Below are 16,108 nucleotides of genomic sequence, written 5' to 3' on the forward strand. Positions count from 1 at the left end.
AGGAGGGCCCTGCTTCAGCCCTGACCGCCATCTTGTTCTCCTGACAGGCTGCTAGTGGGGCTACATCTGGAGGCGGGTGGCCGACCCGCACGCCCACGCGACCCCCTGCTACCGACCACCCTGCTGACCTAGCGAGCCTCGACGGAGGGCTGTGGGGCCGCCCGGGCGCTGCACTTGGGGAAGGCCCTGACTCACGCGGGGGCGGGAGGCCGAGTCTTGCCACAGCCATCGGAGGTCCTCAGCCCGTGGGACCCGGACTTTGGCCACCACGGGAAGACTGCTGACAAAGGACCTCCACCACTCCCTCTGCCTACACACCGCCTTGCCTCCCCGGCGGGGCCATCTCGCTCGCCCACGCAGCCCCCCTGCGCGCCGGACCCCTGCTGCCCTGGCGCTCTTTGCAGGCTGACATCAGGCCAGTCCGGCCTCAGGTTTGCGGAGGCCCTACTACACCCTGCCATCTCCTGCCTTGCGGTCTAGAGCCCCTGATCGTGGACCCTGGGTTGCTGGATCACCGGGACACCTGTGAGACCTCCCTCGGACTCTTCTCTACCGCGGACCGGGGGCTACACGCAACAGCTTGCCCTCCCCCCCGCTATCCTCCGACGCCCTGAGCGGACCATGACTCGTGGCAAGGGGAACAAGCCGGACCCCCCAACGGCGGCGACCAGAGGTGCGTCAGTGGCTTCCATGTGGGGCAAGGCGGGCTCGCCGCCATCTTCCGGAGGCCCCTCAACAACAGGGGGGAAACGCCTGCCGACTCCCCCCCAGTGACTCAGGCATTCATGTCCTCCTTCATGGCGGACGTAAAGTCCGAAATCGGATCCCTCAGGACGGAGGTTCACTCGTGCGTCAAAGAGTTGCGCAAGGAAGTCACCGACCTCGGCGACCGGGTTGACGGCCTGGAGAAGACGGTTGACTCCCGAACTGAAGACCTGGAGCAGATCTGGCAGAGGGTGGCGACCCTGGAAGAGCAACATATCCAGCTCCAGATCAAGCAGGAGGACCTGGAAAACAGGGGACGACGCAACAACCTTCGCATACGGGGTGTGCCACTCGGAGAAGAGGGGACTAATACCATGGCCTATGTAGCCCTACTCCTGCACGCGGTGTGGGGCGAGGAGGACGCCCCTCCACCGCGCCTTGATCGCGCACATCGTGTCTTTGGGGCGGGGAGCAAGGCGGGCCTCCTGCCCGACATTGTCACCAGGCTCCACTACTTCACGGAGAAGGAGGCCATACTAAAAGCGGCTAGAGACCACCCGGACCTGCAGTACGAAGGCCACAAGATCCAGATCTTCCAAGACTTGGCTCCCACCACGCTCCACAGGAGGAAGGTCTTCCGCCCGATCACGGAGAGACTCCGGGCCCTCAACGTTTCCTATCAGTGGGGACACCCTTTTGCCCTCATCTTTCGGTGGGAGGGTAAGAGACGGTCCCTCCGATCCTACCGAGAAGCGGCGCAATTGCTTGATATGCCGGGGTCCCCGGATCACAGCCCATCCCGCTCTCATCACCCGGAGAAGGCCCCTCCGCGCCCAGACTGGTCCACTGTGCGCAAACGTCGCCGGACCCCCCCAGTGGACAGCCTCTCCGCCTCACAGACCAAGCAAGACATTATCGCTCACATTCGCTCCCTTGAGGGCGACCGTGAGGAACAGGCCTCCCAGCTTCTTGTCTCCGGCACTGAAGGAGGGGACCGCCCCTCAACTCCAGACAACATCTGAACTTGTTTAGAGAGACCCCTGCTGCCCTGAGCATGCCCTCGCCACCTGGCCACGTGGACCTGTCCTACCACGCCTCGGCGACCTGACCCTGCTGTTCTTGGGGCTGGGGTCCCCCTCCTCTCTAGAGGGCTGCCCCCGTGACTTCCCCCCCCTGAGGGGGACAGGAGGAACAGACAATGGGCCTAACCCCTATCGGGCCCTACTCCACAACGCCGAGCTTCAGTGCCCTCTTGGCGACTGGTCCGAACCTGAGGATCCCCCGGCTCGACGCACCCCCGGACTTTCTTGTGACAGCGGGGTGGACGGGCTGCGAGACGACCGGACTTCATTTCACTCACTCAGATCCCCGCTCCCTCCCTTTGTCCCGTAGGAAGTGACATTCCTGTGTTCATCCGAACCCTCGGGTAGAGGATGTCCGGTACCTGGGACAATGTACAATGGCCCTGTTGGCCTGTTTTGGTTGTGCTTCTTCTCTACACCCTTTATCTTCCTTCTCTCTCTTTTCTTCCTACTTTTCTCTCGCGCTGCCCTCTCTTCCTGTTCTCTCCCCGCGCTTGCGGAGGGGTGGCATGGTGGGACCTACGGGGGTTGGCATGCTGGAGGCGAGGTGAGACTGCCGCTGCCCTGTTTGCGGGGGGGATTGTTTCATTGGTTCTTGCGCAGCTCCGCCCCCCCTTAGTGCGATGACAGCGAACATCCCTGCGCCCTTGAAGGTCCTCTCACTCAATGTCAAAGGGCTCAACTCCCCCAACAAGCGGAATCAGATATGGCGCTATCTCTTGCATCACTCCCCTGACATTATCCTCCTCCAGGAGACGCACCTTCTGAAGGGGGATACCAGGCGCATGGCGCACCCTAGATACCCCACGCAGTTCTGGGCTTCCTCTGACACCAAGACGGCGGGGGTGGCAATCCTCTGCAGGGCTGGCTTTAGACGGGGACCCACGAAACCCTTCAAGAGTGCTGACGGGCGTTTCCTCCGAGCCACGGTGCAGATGGGTTGTGCACAACTCACCCTGGGATGTGTATATGCGCCCAACCAGTCGCAGGACAAATATCTCCAGGCACTCCTGCGGGACCAGTTCCCATCAGGCGACCCTAACGTGATCCTGGGCGGAGACTTCAACCTAGTGTGGGACCCTGAGTTGGATCGCGCGGGAGCCTCCTTTAATGGCACGGGGGCAATGTCCTCTACCCTTAGAACGCAGCTTACAGACCTGGGACTCGTGGATGTGTGGCGCTACCACAACCCGGGGACCCGGGACTACTCCTTTTATTCACACTCCCATAGGACATACTCCCGTATTGACTATCTCTTCACCTCCCTTGAATTGGCCCGAGATTCCTTAGCTGCCGCTATATCCGACATTTCCCTGTCGGACCACGCCCATGTGGAACTTTTGCTACAAGACCCCCTGGCCCATGCCACTCGTGAGCGCAGATGGGTGCTCCCGCCGAGTGTCCTTCGGGACCCGGAGGACGTCGCCAGCATTCGTGACGCCATAGACTCGTATTTCGCTGTTAACGATACCCCTGACTTGCCCTTCCATACGGTCTGGGATGCCTTCAAGGCCACCATTCGGGGCCACATTACCTCCCTGGCGGTGGCGCGGAGGAGGGAGGCGTTCAAGGTGGAAACCGACCTGGCTAGTGAGATCAAACAAGCGGAGGCTCGGGACCGGGACTCCCCTTCACGGGCGTCTAAGAGAACGCTCGCCAACCTCAGGGGGCAACTCCGCACTCTGCGCACCAACAAGGCAGAACACTCCCTGCTGGCGCTCAAACAACGCTACTATGAGGGCGGGGACAAAGTTGGCCGCCTGCTGGCTGGCAGGCTGCGAGCACGTGCAGCCAGGGCCCACATCGCCAACGTCAAGCGGCAAGATGGCACCTGCGCCACCTCTGAGAAAGCCAAGCAGGACGCCTTCGTCGCCTACTACTCTTCCCTATATGCAGAGGAGCCTACCTCTGCGGAAGCACGGGAGGCCGTTCTTGCGGATTTTGAGGGGTCTCCGCTGTCCCCGGCGTGTGCAGCTACACTAGAGGGTCCCCTGCAGGAGGAGGAAATAACAGAGGCTGTCAAGGACCTCCCCACTGGGAAAACCCCGGGACAGGACGGCCTGCCGTTGGCCTTCTACCGCCTATTCTTGACTCCGCTCCGCCCGCACCTACTGCGACTATACGGTTCCTTCTCTGACACCACTGGCCCGTCTCCCGATATGGGCCTGGCGGAGATTGCCCTGATCCCCAAGCCTGGGAAAGACCCCGACTTGTGTGCCTCCTATCGCCCCATCGCCCTCCTGAATACTGATCTTAAGATCTACACCAAGATCCTGGCCAAACGGCTGGACCCGTACATGCCGGGATTAGTAAACCCGGACCAGGTGGGATTTATTCGGGATCGTCAGGGGGCCGATAACGTTCGCAGACTGGCACACTTAGTGGGGAAGGTACAGCATTGGGATATACCGGCTTGCCTCCTCTCGCTGGACGCAGAAAAGGCCTTCGACCGGGTCGATTGGACCTTCTTGCGGGCGGTCCTCCAGAAACTAGGTCTTGGCCCTAACATGATCTCTAGGTGCATGGCCCCCTATCTCGGACCACAAGCCAGAATTCGGGTCAACGGCCAACTGACATCGCCGCTCTCGATTCACAGGGGCACGAGGCAGGGATGCCCGCTCTCGCCGCTCCTGTTCACCCTAGCGGTGGAGCCGCTGGCGGAGCTGATTAGGCGCACTCCTGACATTCATGGAATCCCCCACGGGGGACGCACCAACAAAGTAGCGCTGTTTGCGGATGATCTGATTCTTACTCTTACGCGCCCTCGGGACTCCCTCCCGGCGGTGCATGAAGCCCTCTCACTGTTTGAACAAGCATCCGGCCTTAAGATTAATCACACCAATTCTTGGGCGCTTAACCTCACCATCCCCGAGGAGGAGGTCAACTTCCTGAAAGGGGTTACACCCTACCGTTGGGCGGAGTACCACATTAAATACCTGGGTCTGGACCTAACGCCCCACCTGGATTCGTGGTCCACGCGGAACTGGGCATCTTGCCGCAAGGAAGTCCTGGCGGACCTGCGGAAATGGAAGCCCTTGATGATTTCCTGGCTAGGGCGGCTCAACGCGGTCAAGATGTCGGTCCTCCCCCGTATTCTATATGTTTTCCAGTGCCTACCCACCCCGATCCCGCTCCACTGCATTAGGAGTCTCCAACGCGACCTCACGTCCTTCATCTGGGGTGGTAAGCGACCCCGGTTTTCGCAGAAAGTCCTAATGGAACCGAGAGACAGGGGCGGCCTCGCCTGCCCGAATCTCCTCCACTACTACTGGGCGGCGCATCTTCGGTTCGTAATAGAATGGGGTGCACGCAAAAGCGACAAGCACTGGTTCCACATGGACCGGGTGGTCACGGGACGCACCATATGGGACCTGCCTTGGTTACCGCGTGTGGCGCGCTCCAGAAGTGCATACATGGCGGTCCCAACGAGAACAGTTCTTGACGTATGGGACAGAGTGGCAGTGTCCAAGGGCCTAACCACGTTCCCCTCTCCGCACACCCCCATTGCAGGTAACCCGCACTTTCCCCCTGCGGCCCGGACCCGAGCTTTTGAGAGCTGGACACAAGGGGGCTGCAGAGTTGTAGGAGACCTCTTTCTTGGAGGGGCACCTAAATCATGGCCAGACTGCAGGGAAGAATTTGGCCTCCCCTCGACCGCCAGCCTACAGTATGCCCAACTGCGCCATTGGACTATGGGAGACGACATGTATCGGGCTGCCACCAGGGCATACACACCATTCGAGAAATTGGCGCGCTCCCTCGGGGGGCTGAAACGACTTATCTCCCAGATCTATAACATCCTGCAACACCCCACCGCTCCGCCTGCGCATCCCTACCAGAGGCAATGGCAGTCGGCGACCGGCGCCGATATCACACCTTCTCAGTGGGCCCGGCTATGGACTGACATCCCTAAAACCTATCGCAGCATCCCGCAGAGGGAAAACGCATACAAGATGCTAACGCAATGGTACTATACCCCCCTGAGACTCAGCAAAATGTTCCCTACTTCCTCGCCGCTGTGCTGGAGGTGTGGCACTGCGACTGGCGACTTCGTACACATCTGGTGGTCATGCCCTACTCTAGCTGTCTTTTGGAAGGAGGTCCTCAGTCACATTAAGAAGGTGTTGGGTTTTTCCCTACCTGAAGAGGTTTGCACGCTCCTGCTGGGCATTCGACCCCCTGCACTTAGGGCCCTCACGCGCAGCGACTGGATCCTCACCCTTCACATGTTAGGCGCTGCTAAGCAACTCATTGCTCTGTACTGGAAGCGGGCTGAGGCACCGCCGATAGCCTCCTGGTTTGTGCGCCTCTGGCAGGTCCTGACTATGGAGCTGCTCACGGCGCTGATACAATCGAGGGGGGTACGCTTCAAGGCAGTGTGGGAACCCCTTGTGCGCCATCTGTGCTCCATCAGCTATGCCCGCCACATGCCCCCCAGGCTTCGCGCTCTGCAGTTATTTGAGGACGCCCTCATCCCTGCTGACCCGAGCAGACTAGGCCCTTAGCTGCTTCCCCCAGCGCAGGCGCTGTTGCGCTCTAACACTCCGCTCACCAGTTTGCGTCTTCTAGCCCCCAGCCAGCGACTGCAGTCTTCCCCCCCAGGCCCCTCTTCATCTCGCTACTGCTCACTCTTCTTCCGACTTTTTCTCCTTTCCTACTTGCCACTCTGGCTTCCACCCCTCTACGGGGCAGTTTGGGCCCCGTTGGGCCTTTGGAAAACGTGACACTACTGCTCTTACTCCCATACGCGCCTCCCCCGCACAGCGATACAACACCAGCACATGATCACCTTTTGCTATCACTGCCCCTAAGCCACGCGGCCGGCCCCTTCTGGGGGTTGTAGGCAGGGCGCTGTGTTAATGCTTCAACCTCCCCTGGTTACTTACGCCTTCCAGTTCTTTTCTGCGCGGCCGGCCCCGACACGGGGCTGTAGGCTTATCGCTGTGTTCACAATAAAAACAGATTTGAACAAAAGGTAGATTAAGCAGAGGCTGCTGTGCGTCAGACTTGTACCGGGATACTCTGAGCCATGCTAGGCACCTGATAAGGATACCAGTATTAACTTGGTGGGCACTGCTGTCTGCAGAGTCTAAGGCAGAGTCTAAAGCACATTGTATAGTGGTATTGGATATTGTCCTGCCCTCTTCCACCAACTGTGTTGCACGTTGTTGGTATTGGTTAGGGAGGTGTTGCAGTAGTTCCTGCATTTCATCCCATGTGGCCAGATTATATCGGGAGAGTAGTCCCACAGAATTTATGATACGCATGTGGTTGGCTACCTGTGCTGCCGCTAGTTTATCTGCTGCATCATATTTTTTAATCTTCTTATCTGTAGGAAGTGCATCCCCTCTGCCTTGGGAATTTGCTAGTTTTCTGGCAGTGTGCACTACTAGTGACTCTGGTGTAACTTGGCCCTTGATATACTCCGGGTCAATTGGACATGCAATATATTTCTTCTCAATACGAAGGGTGATTTAATAGGCTGCTTAAATATGTACTGTGTGGATGATAGTATACCTTTAAGCATAGGGAGTGATAGTGCTTTCCTTTATGATCTATTAAGTATTTCATCCAGGAAATATTTTTCCTGTGGAATGGTGTGTAGGCTCACTTTGTGGTATGTAGCAGCCCTACTGATGCTATCATGATAAGCTGATTCTCATCTTGTGGTGAGGGTTTGAATGGATATACTTGGATCAGTATCACACATGTCCCAAGGGTCAGAGGCACTATTGGGATCTCCCTTTGGATCTATTAAGTAAGGGATATTGTACCTTTCATGTTGATGGTCACTTTGAGGTGTCTGATTAGATGAAGTTAACGATTGCTCAGAAGACAAGTGTTCTGGCGAGGATGCCTGCACTGGCCTTGAAGGTATAATAGGTAAAGTTGGAACAGGAGATGATGGAATAGAAGGAGAAGGAATTGGAGATTGGAGAAGCTGGAGGGGTAAGAAATGGGGCTTGTGCCTCTGTACTTTTTCTTTTGTTGATGGTTTTTTTGAGGCCCAGCAATGTCCTCCTGAAAAGACTTTTTCCTCTTCTGAAGTATGAGGAAAGCAGGTGGTTGTGCTTTGGTGCCTAGCTTCCCAGTATGAGGGTGTACAAGGAAAATCTTTTGTCCTTTGTCCAGCTTGTCTTGCAAGTGTTCAAGAATGGTCTCTATTTGTTTTTTCTGTGGCCCTGCCGTATTCTTTGCAGATTTCATCGTTGACGAAATGGAGGGTGTCGAAGAGCTTGTTTTACTGGTTCCTGTTTTTTGTATTGCCATTTTCGGTGTCAATGTCTCGATGCTGAAGCTTTTGTGTCTGAACCATGTTTTGGTTCAGAGACTTTCTTAGGATCCAAGGGATATTTTTTCAGCTCCGAGTCCTTGATTGACTTCGGTGGTGCCGAAGAACTTTGTGTCGGTGTAGGCGCTGAAATACATTTTACAGCGTTTCATTTTCCGATGCTTGTCGAAGGCTTTACAGGCGTAGTGGACTTCCGTTTGCATGCCTGTTGATTGGGACCTCCATGGTCCGAAAGCAGTGGGGCTTCGAAAACCTGTGTGGGTGGTTTGGTAGGGGTCTGTGCACCTTCGCCGAGTTACTTATGTGCCCCTGTATGGAGTCGGGCTCAGAGTCCGGACTGTCTCCACTGCTAGCCAGCTATATCTGTACATCTGTTGGTGACCTCTGTGCCTTCCAGCTGTCGACTGGGGTCTAGTGACTGGTCCACAAAGATATCCAGAGCATCTCCCATATGTCGCTGCATGTTTGTTTGGGCCTAACGATGCTCCCTTCATTGCCAGAGTGTCTTTTTGATAGGAACGCCAATCATACCGCACTTAAGGTCTCTTCGTGCTTTGGTGACAAACATAGGTTGGATACTTTGTGTTGGTGTTGCCTGGAATATTTTTCCGTCTCTTGTGGACATAGTCCTTTTGAATGGAGACAACGAAGTAGAATAATGGTGGGCCCAGTTCTGTGATCAAAAGCACCAGTTGCTGTTGTCTTGATCTGAGATGTGTTGGTTTGGAGAGAAAAGACTGAGAGCCTATAAAGGCCTAGGTGGGGATTGATGTTTCGGTCCCAGATTTGCTATAACGATATCCGAACCCGATGGTGGAAAAAAATCTAACAAAGGAACCGCGGAACATGTGCAGTACACTCCGAAGCAGGAGTCACTATAGCTTGTGACTCAAAGATTTCTTCGAAGAAAAACAACTTGTAATCGTCTGAGCCCAACACTAGAGGCAGGATAATGCTAAGCATATGTATCTACGGCCAACACATGCTACACATATATTTAATCATTTGTTTACTTGTTTGATGAATGCTTGTTTCTGTATTTTAATGTGAAATTGCATAGGCCTTGGTCTCTGGATTTCAATAATGACTGAGTTGGGGTCCCCAGATTGTAGTGATGATTTATTGGGGGTCTTCGGTTCCAGGAGTGATTATGTAGGAGTCCACAGAAGTCATAAGGCTAAGAACCACTGGTCTAGTCTTCATGATAGCAGGCTTAAAGCATGGCTTCTGCCAATCCATTTGGAGATGTCAGACTTAAAGATATTTCATGGTAGGAGCCATAAGTTACACCAGAGCACTGATGCTGTCTTACTAAAGCACTGGTGCTTCAATGGACACAGTTATCAGGGCCTACAAGCAATAGTTTGGGTGCAAACCTTAGTGCTTTCCAGCATGCATTAGTGTCCTGAACCACTAAACATGCCCTCTTGTAATGAGGGATCATCGGAGATGGAGCCACACATTTTCTGGATGATCATGTGGTATTCAGTAGTTGGTCCAAAATATTAGCTGGACGGACGACAATGAGGAGAAAGCAAACACATCTTTGGAAGGCAGATATACTGCCTCAGGAGGTTCCAGGACGTACATGGTCTCATGTTTCTGGTGCTGTCGGCCCTAGAAGTGCAATAGCAAACACATTGGCCTTCAACTTTGCAATAAAGGTAGGAAAATTAAAATTCTGAACTCGGCATGTTAGCAAGTCACAATAGGTTTAAGTGGAATTAGGGGCAGACCAGTTAAGTTTAAGGTTTAGCTGTTGATGTGCTGAATCTACCCTTCCAGCGATGTGGCAGATAAAAGGGAATCCTGAAGTGATAAGAGCCCCAAAAATAACATTGGCTGTGGTTGTAACCCCAGAGAAAAAGGTGCTCAAGTCCCTACATTTAGATACACTACTTTTTTTTAATCGGTCCGCATTGTAAAAGTTGTATTTAACAGTTCAATATATACTTTTATATAGGACATGGTGTAATGTGAAATCTCTTTGATATTTGCGCTTTATCATGGTGCATTTTCCTAACAAAAAAGGGAAAGTGTAGACTTCATTGATCTAGTAGTCGGTGATATGAATTTTGGGATTATCCGCTCTAATTCTTTCCTTTAGGTTGATACGTGCATTCAGAAAACAAAAAGTGTCATGATTGTACTGGTGCAAGTTCTTCCAATTTGCTGTAAATTACAAAGGAAGGTAAGTGGATTGCAAGTTTATCACAATTTGAATACGTTATTGAGTGGATTTATGTAGTTATAATGCCACGTCAGTTGCTTGTACTTTTATCTAGATGCAGCTGTAAACGTTTACCTTGACTATTGTGTTAGCAGTGTACCCTTGTGTTCTCCTGCACACAAAATCTGGCACCTGAGCGCAAGACCAATTCCCTACTCCATCTGGGCTTGCAATACTCTTAGGGGCAAATTTACAATAACTGGCGCATCCCCAGGGATGCGCCAGTTATTGTGTGCCGCAGCTCCGCCACCCATGGTGCGTTGCATTTACAATGCGGCGTACCATGGGGCAAAAACAGAACAGATGGTGACGCATCTGTCCCGTAAAGGTGGCGCATTGCTGGAAATGCGTCGCAAGTGCGACGCAGCTCCAGCAATGCTCTGGGGGCCCTATCTGTCCAATGCTGTGTCAAGCCTTACGCCTGCTTCAAGCAGGCGCAGGGTTTTGACGCAGCATTGGCCTAAAAGTGCCTGCCTGAAATCTTGTAGATTTTACGCAGGAACTTTTGCGAGGTGCACCTGCCCCGGAACGCCCACCCTGCGCCGGAACGCCCACATGTGGCGCAGGGCTTTACAACTTGACGCATCTGCCAAGATGCGTCACGTTTTAAATGGGTCGCAGGGGTGCGCCACGTTTACGCCGCCGTTGCGTGCCGCAACGGCGGCTTAAACGTGGCGCAAGACCGACATAAATCTGCCCCCAAGTGAGTACGTCATCGAGGCAAATCATGAATAATAGGCTAAAAGCGCTCGCTCTGATAACGTTTTGGAAACAAACTTGGATAGTTTCATACTACTAATTAAGGGGATAGTCAATCTACAATTATATTTCTTCACCTCCTCGTTCCAGTCGCTTATTATTTCAGTGTTCTGAAACTAAGTGTTTTATTCTATCACTACACAGAGTGGGTGGGAATCTACATCAGCGATGAGTGTCACCCCACACGAAAAATAAAATGATAATAACGTTATCATTATATATTTACCGTTCTGGCCCAGTTTTTTTTCGCGGGGTGGGGTGTCAGCCAACATGGGGAGAAGTGGTATGTGGACTTAAGTGCGCATGACGATTTGCCTGGCCTTCCTGTCATGCACACTTTGCATGTTTCCCACCCAGGCTGCAGTACCGCCTGGGTGGAGAACATGCCCAGAGTTCCACTCCCTCCTGAGCGCCGAACCACAGCACTCAGACCAATTGTGACGCTGCTACCAGCAGCCTCATGATTGGCTGGGGGAGCCTGGGTGCTTCCTATTGCAGTGTCCTCGACAGAAGAACGGAGGAGGTGGCGGCCAGATAAGTGCAGTTTTCTTTCTTTTTTTTAACCCCCGCCTGCCTCACCACCACGGCCCCATAGCAGCCACTACTGATCTACACCTGATTGCACTTGTTCCATATACCTGCAAAAAGAGTATAGTTCCATTGTACAGATGAAAGACCAGTACTGTTCAACCATGCTGCTGTCTTCCATTAATCACAATTTTCCTTGCAAATCCGTACACCGCAAAAGGTGAACCATTTGCTTTCATAGGTGAACGTTTTCTCCATTAAAATAGCTAAACAGTGCTTTAAAAGTGTAATCATTTTGCGCTTTCCTTCAAGTTTCATAGGTAACAAACACTAAGATGTGATACCTCAATAACTGCCAGGTTGAGCAACCATTTGCTTAGCTAGCAGCATTTATACCTTTCACCAATCTTTAGCCCAGTAAGATAATGCTGCAGACATTGCCCTTGCACTGTAATTCTGTTAGCTATCAATTAATTCTTTAAGCATCCACTGTCCTGGGTTGTCCCTCAACATTGACGTTACTGTACCACTTCACATCACGCCACATTTATAAGAGATCTCAGACATGATCACTTCATTTGTTAGAATTCAATCAAAGTGAAATTTGGTTCCACCCCTGACCGCAGGGACATCCCCTTAGGAGAATGTGGCAACCTCCACTATAGCCAGGCGACTCAGTGAAGAGGGACCAAAATATTAAAGGTTTCTATCAGCAGAAGCATCTGTGACTCTGAAGACAAAAACCCAGAAGTATCCCCAATGTAAGAGAGTGGGTCGTTGGTTGGGTGGGGGGGGGTTTGGTTCCCAAACTGCCACGTTCCTCATCAGGGTGAACCACAAACATTGCGAAACTAGTTTGTGCTTAACCCTATGGTAGCCTGACCCAGAACCAATCAGGCTTAACTTGGAGGCAATGTGGAAAGTATTTACGCAGCACTTGAACAGTAATAAATTGAAAACACAACTTCATAACAATCCCACATCAATTTAGAAAATACAGTAACATGTAATAAATTATTTGAAATCAACAATCCAATCAGTGGAACCGTAGATATGCAATTTTAAAGATTTACAGTACGTGTAGCGCCTAAAGGCACAAAGCGGCACATGCAGTTATCTGGTCATGTGAGACTAGGTGAAAGTCATATGTTCAGGCTGACTGTGATGGAGCGTGGGCCAGAACAGGCAACATGTTAGTCCTGTTTAAAAGTTACCTTCTAAAGTCTAGCGAAAAGAATTCCGTTAGTGGTGGAGGCGGAGAGGAGCAGGGACAGATTCTCAACTGTGGGTTGTCGATGCTGTAGCACGTAGTGCAGATCTTGCATTGCCAGTCGACGCTGGCGTTCTCTACAGCAAGAAGAGTCGGGTTCACCAGATCATAGCTTTCTCGTTTGCTGTTGGCGCTGCCAGCAAGATCTTGGCATGAACAGGCTGGTTTGTGGCTGCAAACAGCCCAGAACTTCAGGATTTCTTCTGTTCCTCAGGAAAGAGAGCTACTGATGCCACATGAAGGGTCCAGGACCTAGGAGGCACCTCTAGAAGATCAGGAACTCACTCCAGCAGAGGACAGTAGGGCTTAGGCAGACCAGTTTCGACCTTTCATGAATTTTGTCCTTTGCATTTTATGGTTTTATTTTCACATAATCATTGCTTATCCGTTTGATCTTTTGTGATTTTCAAACATGGTTGTGATATTTTATTTGCACTTTTATTAAAACTGCCGAAATACAGTTGTTATTTGATTATTTGATACCACTTGTAAAAAAAAGACATCACAAATCCCAACCATTCTATATGCTATCCCTTAATATAATGAAACGTCTACTCTGGTGGAAAATTCTTTAGAATCATTTCCCTCGCTTGTGGAATTAACTCCCACCATCCATGCAAGCTTTTGACCAGTTGTTGATGAAAGGTATTCAAAATACTGGGAAATGGCCTCCCCACACGAGCATTTCATTGCCACAACCCTTTCATTCAAGACATGAGACATCATGACCTAACCCTCATGATTTAAATATCATGCCTCCATTAAATGCTCAAAAACATGCTAACCATTGATCACTAAAGCTACATCTCAGTAACTGATGTTTTTGCATACTGTTGTGCTTTACAGTGGATGTCACTATCATTCAGTTTCTCAGCCACTTTCCTCATTCCCACCCCACCGGCATCAAACTTCTTTACTATTAACCAAACTGATCCTGAAGACGATCAATCCACTGAGAGCGGGATAAGTGCAGTGGAGTATAAAAAGCAAGCTGACCTTTGAATAGTGAACCCGGTTGCTATGAATCGTTTTACATATTACATTTGTAAAAAAACAATAACTTTCCATCTGCTTGCTTGACGAATTACTATTTGTAACTTGTAATAAGTCATTACCCAAAACAGTGAAATTAGTATGGCAGAAAGCAGTACAGAGATATGTTGGTTGAAGTTTATCTGCTCGGTTTAGTCCTGTAATATTAATACACATTGTAGAGTGGATGACCATGTCTTTGCTCTGTCTGAACTTGGCCCTCATTAGATAAAGGTTCATATTACACCTCTTGTCGTATTGAGATTGCTGCTTGATAACAAGACATTCTTTACGGAGGACAAGCTGCAACGAGGAGTACTGGCAAATGCAATTATTTTACAGCGCAGGTACACCAGTAGTTTCTCTTGTACTACACAAAATAAATGTACTCACAGAGAAGCAAACTAGTATTTGTCTAGCTACATTTGAGGAAGTGGGGTAAGTTACTTACATTTGAAGTCCAGCTGTACCAACCGGACAATAACTGCTGCGAATACACAATTAACTTTAAGACTTTTAGATACTGTCTCTGCTGACGAACTAAATTGCTCATTTTGTTTTTTCCCCCCCAAGTGTAAATCAGGAAACGGGTGCCTCAGATCACCTCACACATGGAGAGAAAACCGACTGCAAACTGCTGAGGACAGCCTCGATGGGAAAACTGCGGAAGCTTTTGGCGTCAGATCCCTGGAACACCATGTTGCAAATTTGACATTTTTGGAGAGCAAATAGGAGTAAAAAAAAAAATCTAACTTCAGACAATGCTGTGCTTACGTGTACGGATTTGATAACTGAGCTTTATAGTTTTGCCTTCCCTCTGTTTTATGGGGGTAAAATCGGGCTAAGTTACAGAGGACAACTTCATGAATTTTGCATTTCCCACCTACCTGACGCCATGATAGTGAACTGTAACAGTTGAACCATCAGTCCGGTTTAAATTGCTGTGTTTTTGCAATGTGTACACCTCTAGCATCGTTTATCAAGAGCACGTTCTTGAATGTCTTAAAAATCTTTTCAACCCAAAGATGCTGCTACGTTATGTCATGTCAAAGGAACAAACTGGATCATTTAAGTAAGCTACATGTCACAAACTGTTGTATTTTTGTCTGTATTCACCTGTATCAAGATGGGGCTCGTATGGAATGATGTTGTGGATGGGCACAGTAGTAGAAGTAAGTTGACTTGCAGAGCTCTGCTTGTTTCTGGGTTAATCTAAGCCCACTACAGCTTTACAATTATCAGTGACACTGTGGGCAAGATTTATCCTAGTATTACATTGCACTTGTGTCACACATGGTGTCACAAGGCAACTCTATTTCTAAAGTCAGATTTACCGAGCAACGCAAGGCCATCTTGCCCGGCTCAGCATTGCTTCATAAATCCGGAGTAACGCAAGGAAGCACATATTGTTGCCGTGCGTTACTTCGAACCTGGAAAGGCGTTCCATGGTTGGAGCATGGGTGTTCCATGCATCCGCGCATGCATTTTGGGGCATTCCCAGATTTACCAAGAGTGGTAAACTTGGCAACGCATCAAAGTGCTACGTCTTCCCAGGGAAGGTGCAAAGAGAAGAAATATCGTTATTTCTCCATTCTGAAGCACACTTCGAAAGAGGAAAAAGCCTCAAGGGATATTTTTTGTGCAGAAAAGCATCCCTTCCTGCACAAAAACAATGTTGCCTGCAACGCAGGCTCCCTTGCACCTTGACCAAGGGTGCCTGCGCTGGCACTAGGCAGCAAATTTTGCACCAGTGCAGGCAGAGAGCAGGAATTCACCATATATTGGTAAATATGCTGCTTTCCTGCTCTCCCCCTTTCACGCAGCGCAGCACATTGTCATGGTTTGTTGCGTGAAAGATTTTAAAATATGGCCCTAAATGTCTGAAATATGACATAATTGGGGAAAACGCATTAACAACATTTTAAATATTATTTACGAAGCTTGGGTTACTTTATACCTGTGGAGGGTCAAGCAGGATTACACTCCCTTTCAAGCTATTCCTACACAGTGGAAGGCTGGCACGCTCCAAAATTCCTTTATTTTATGTACTCTTGATCAATTAGGATTTGAAGCGCATGTAAAAACTACTGAAGATACTTTTACTTTTAGACTGTATGCCATATTTAAGTTTCAAGAAGAGGTAGTTTTTTTACATTAACATTTACAATGTAAGACTATATTTTTCAAATAAAAACTCTAATTACCTTTCA

General features: G+C 50.5%; 1 protein-coding gene across 1 annotated transcript in view; it reads left to right on the plus strand.

Moving 5' to 3' along the window:
* CTNNAL1 (catenin alpha like 1) overlaps positions 1 to 16,108 on the plus strand; it is a 974,420-nt gene extending 958,312 nt beyond the window's left edge. The window contains exons 18-19 of the mRNA XM_086965342.1: positions 10,187 to 10,270; positions 14,472 to 16,108. Coding sequence (XP_086821468.1) covers positions 10,187 to 10,270; positions 14,472 to 14,630 — 243 coding nt within the window. The 3' untranslated portion in view covers positions 14,631 to 16,108. The remainder of the gene's footprint in view (positions 1 to 10,186; positions 10,271 to 14,471) is intronic.

Source organism: Lissotriton vulgaris, chromosome 4_1, assembly GCF_964263255.1.
Source record: "Lissotriton vulgaris chromosome 4_1, aLisVul1.2, whole genome shotgun sequence".
In the NCBI taxonomy this organism is placed as follows: Eukaryota; Metazoa; Chordata; class Amphibia; order Caudata; family Salamandridae; genus Lissotriton; species Lissotriton vulgaris.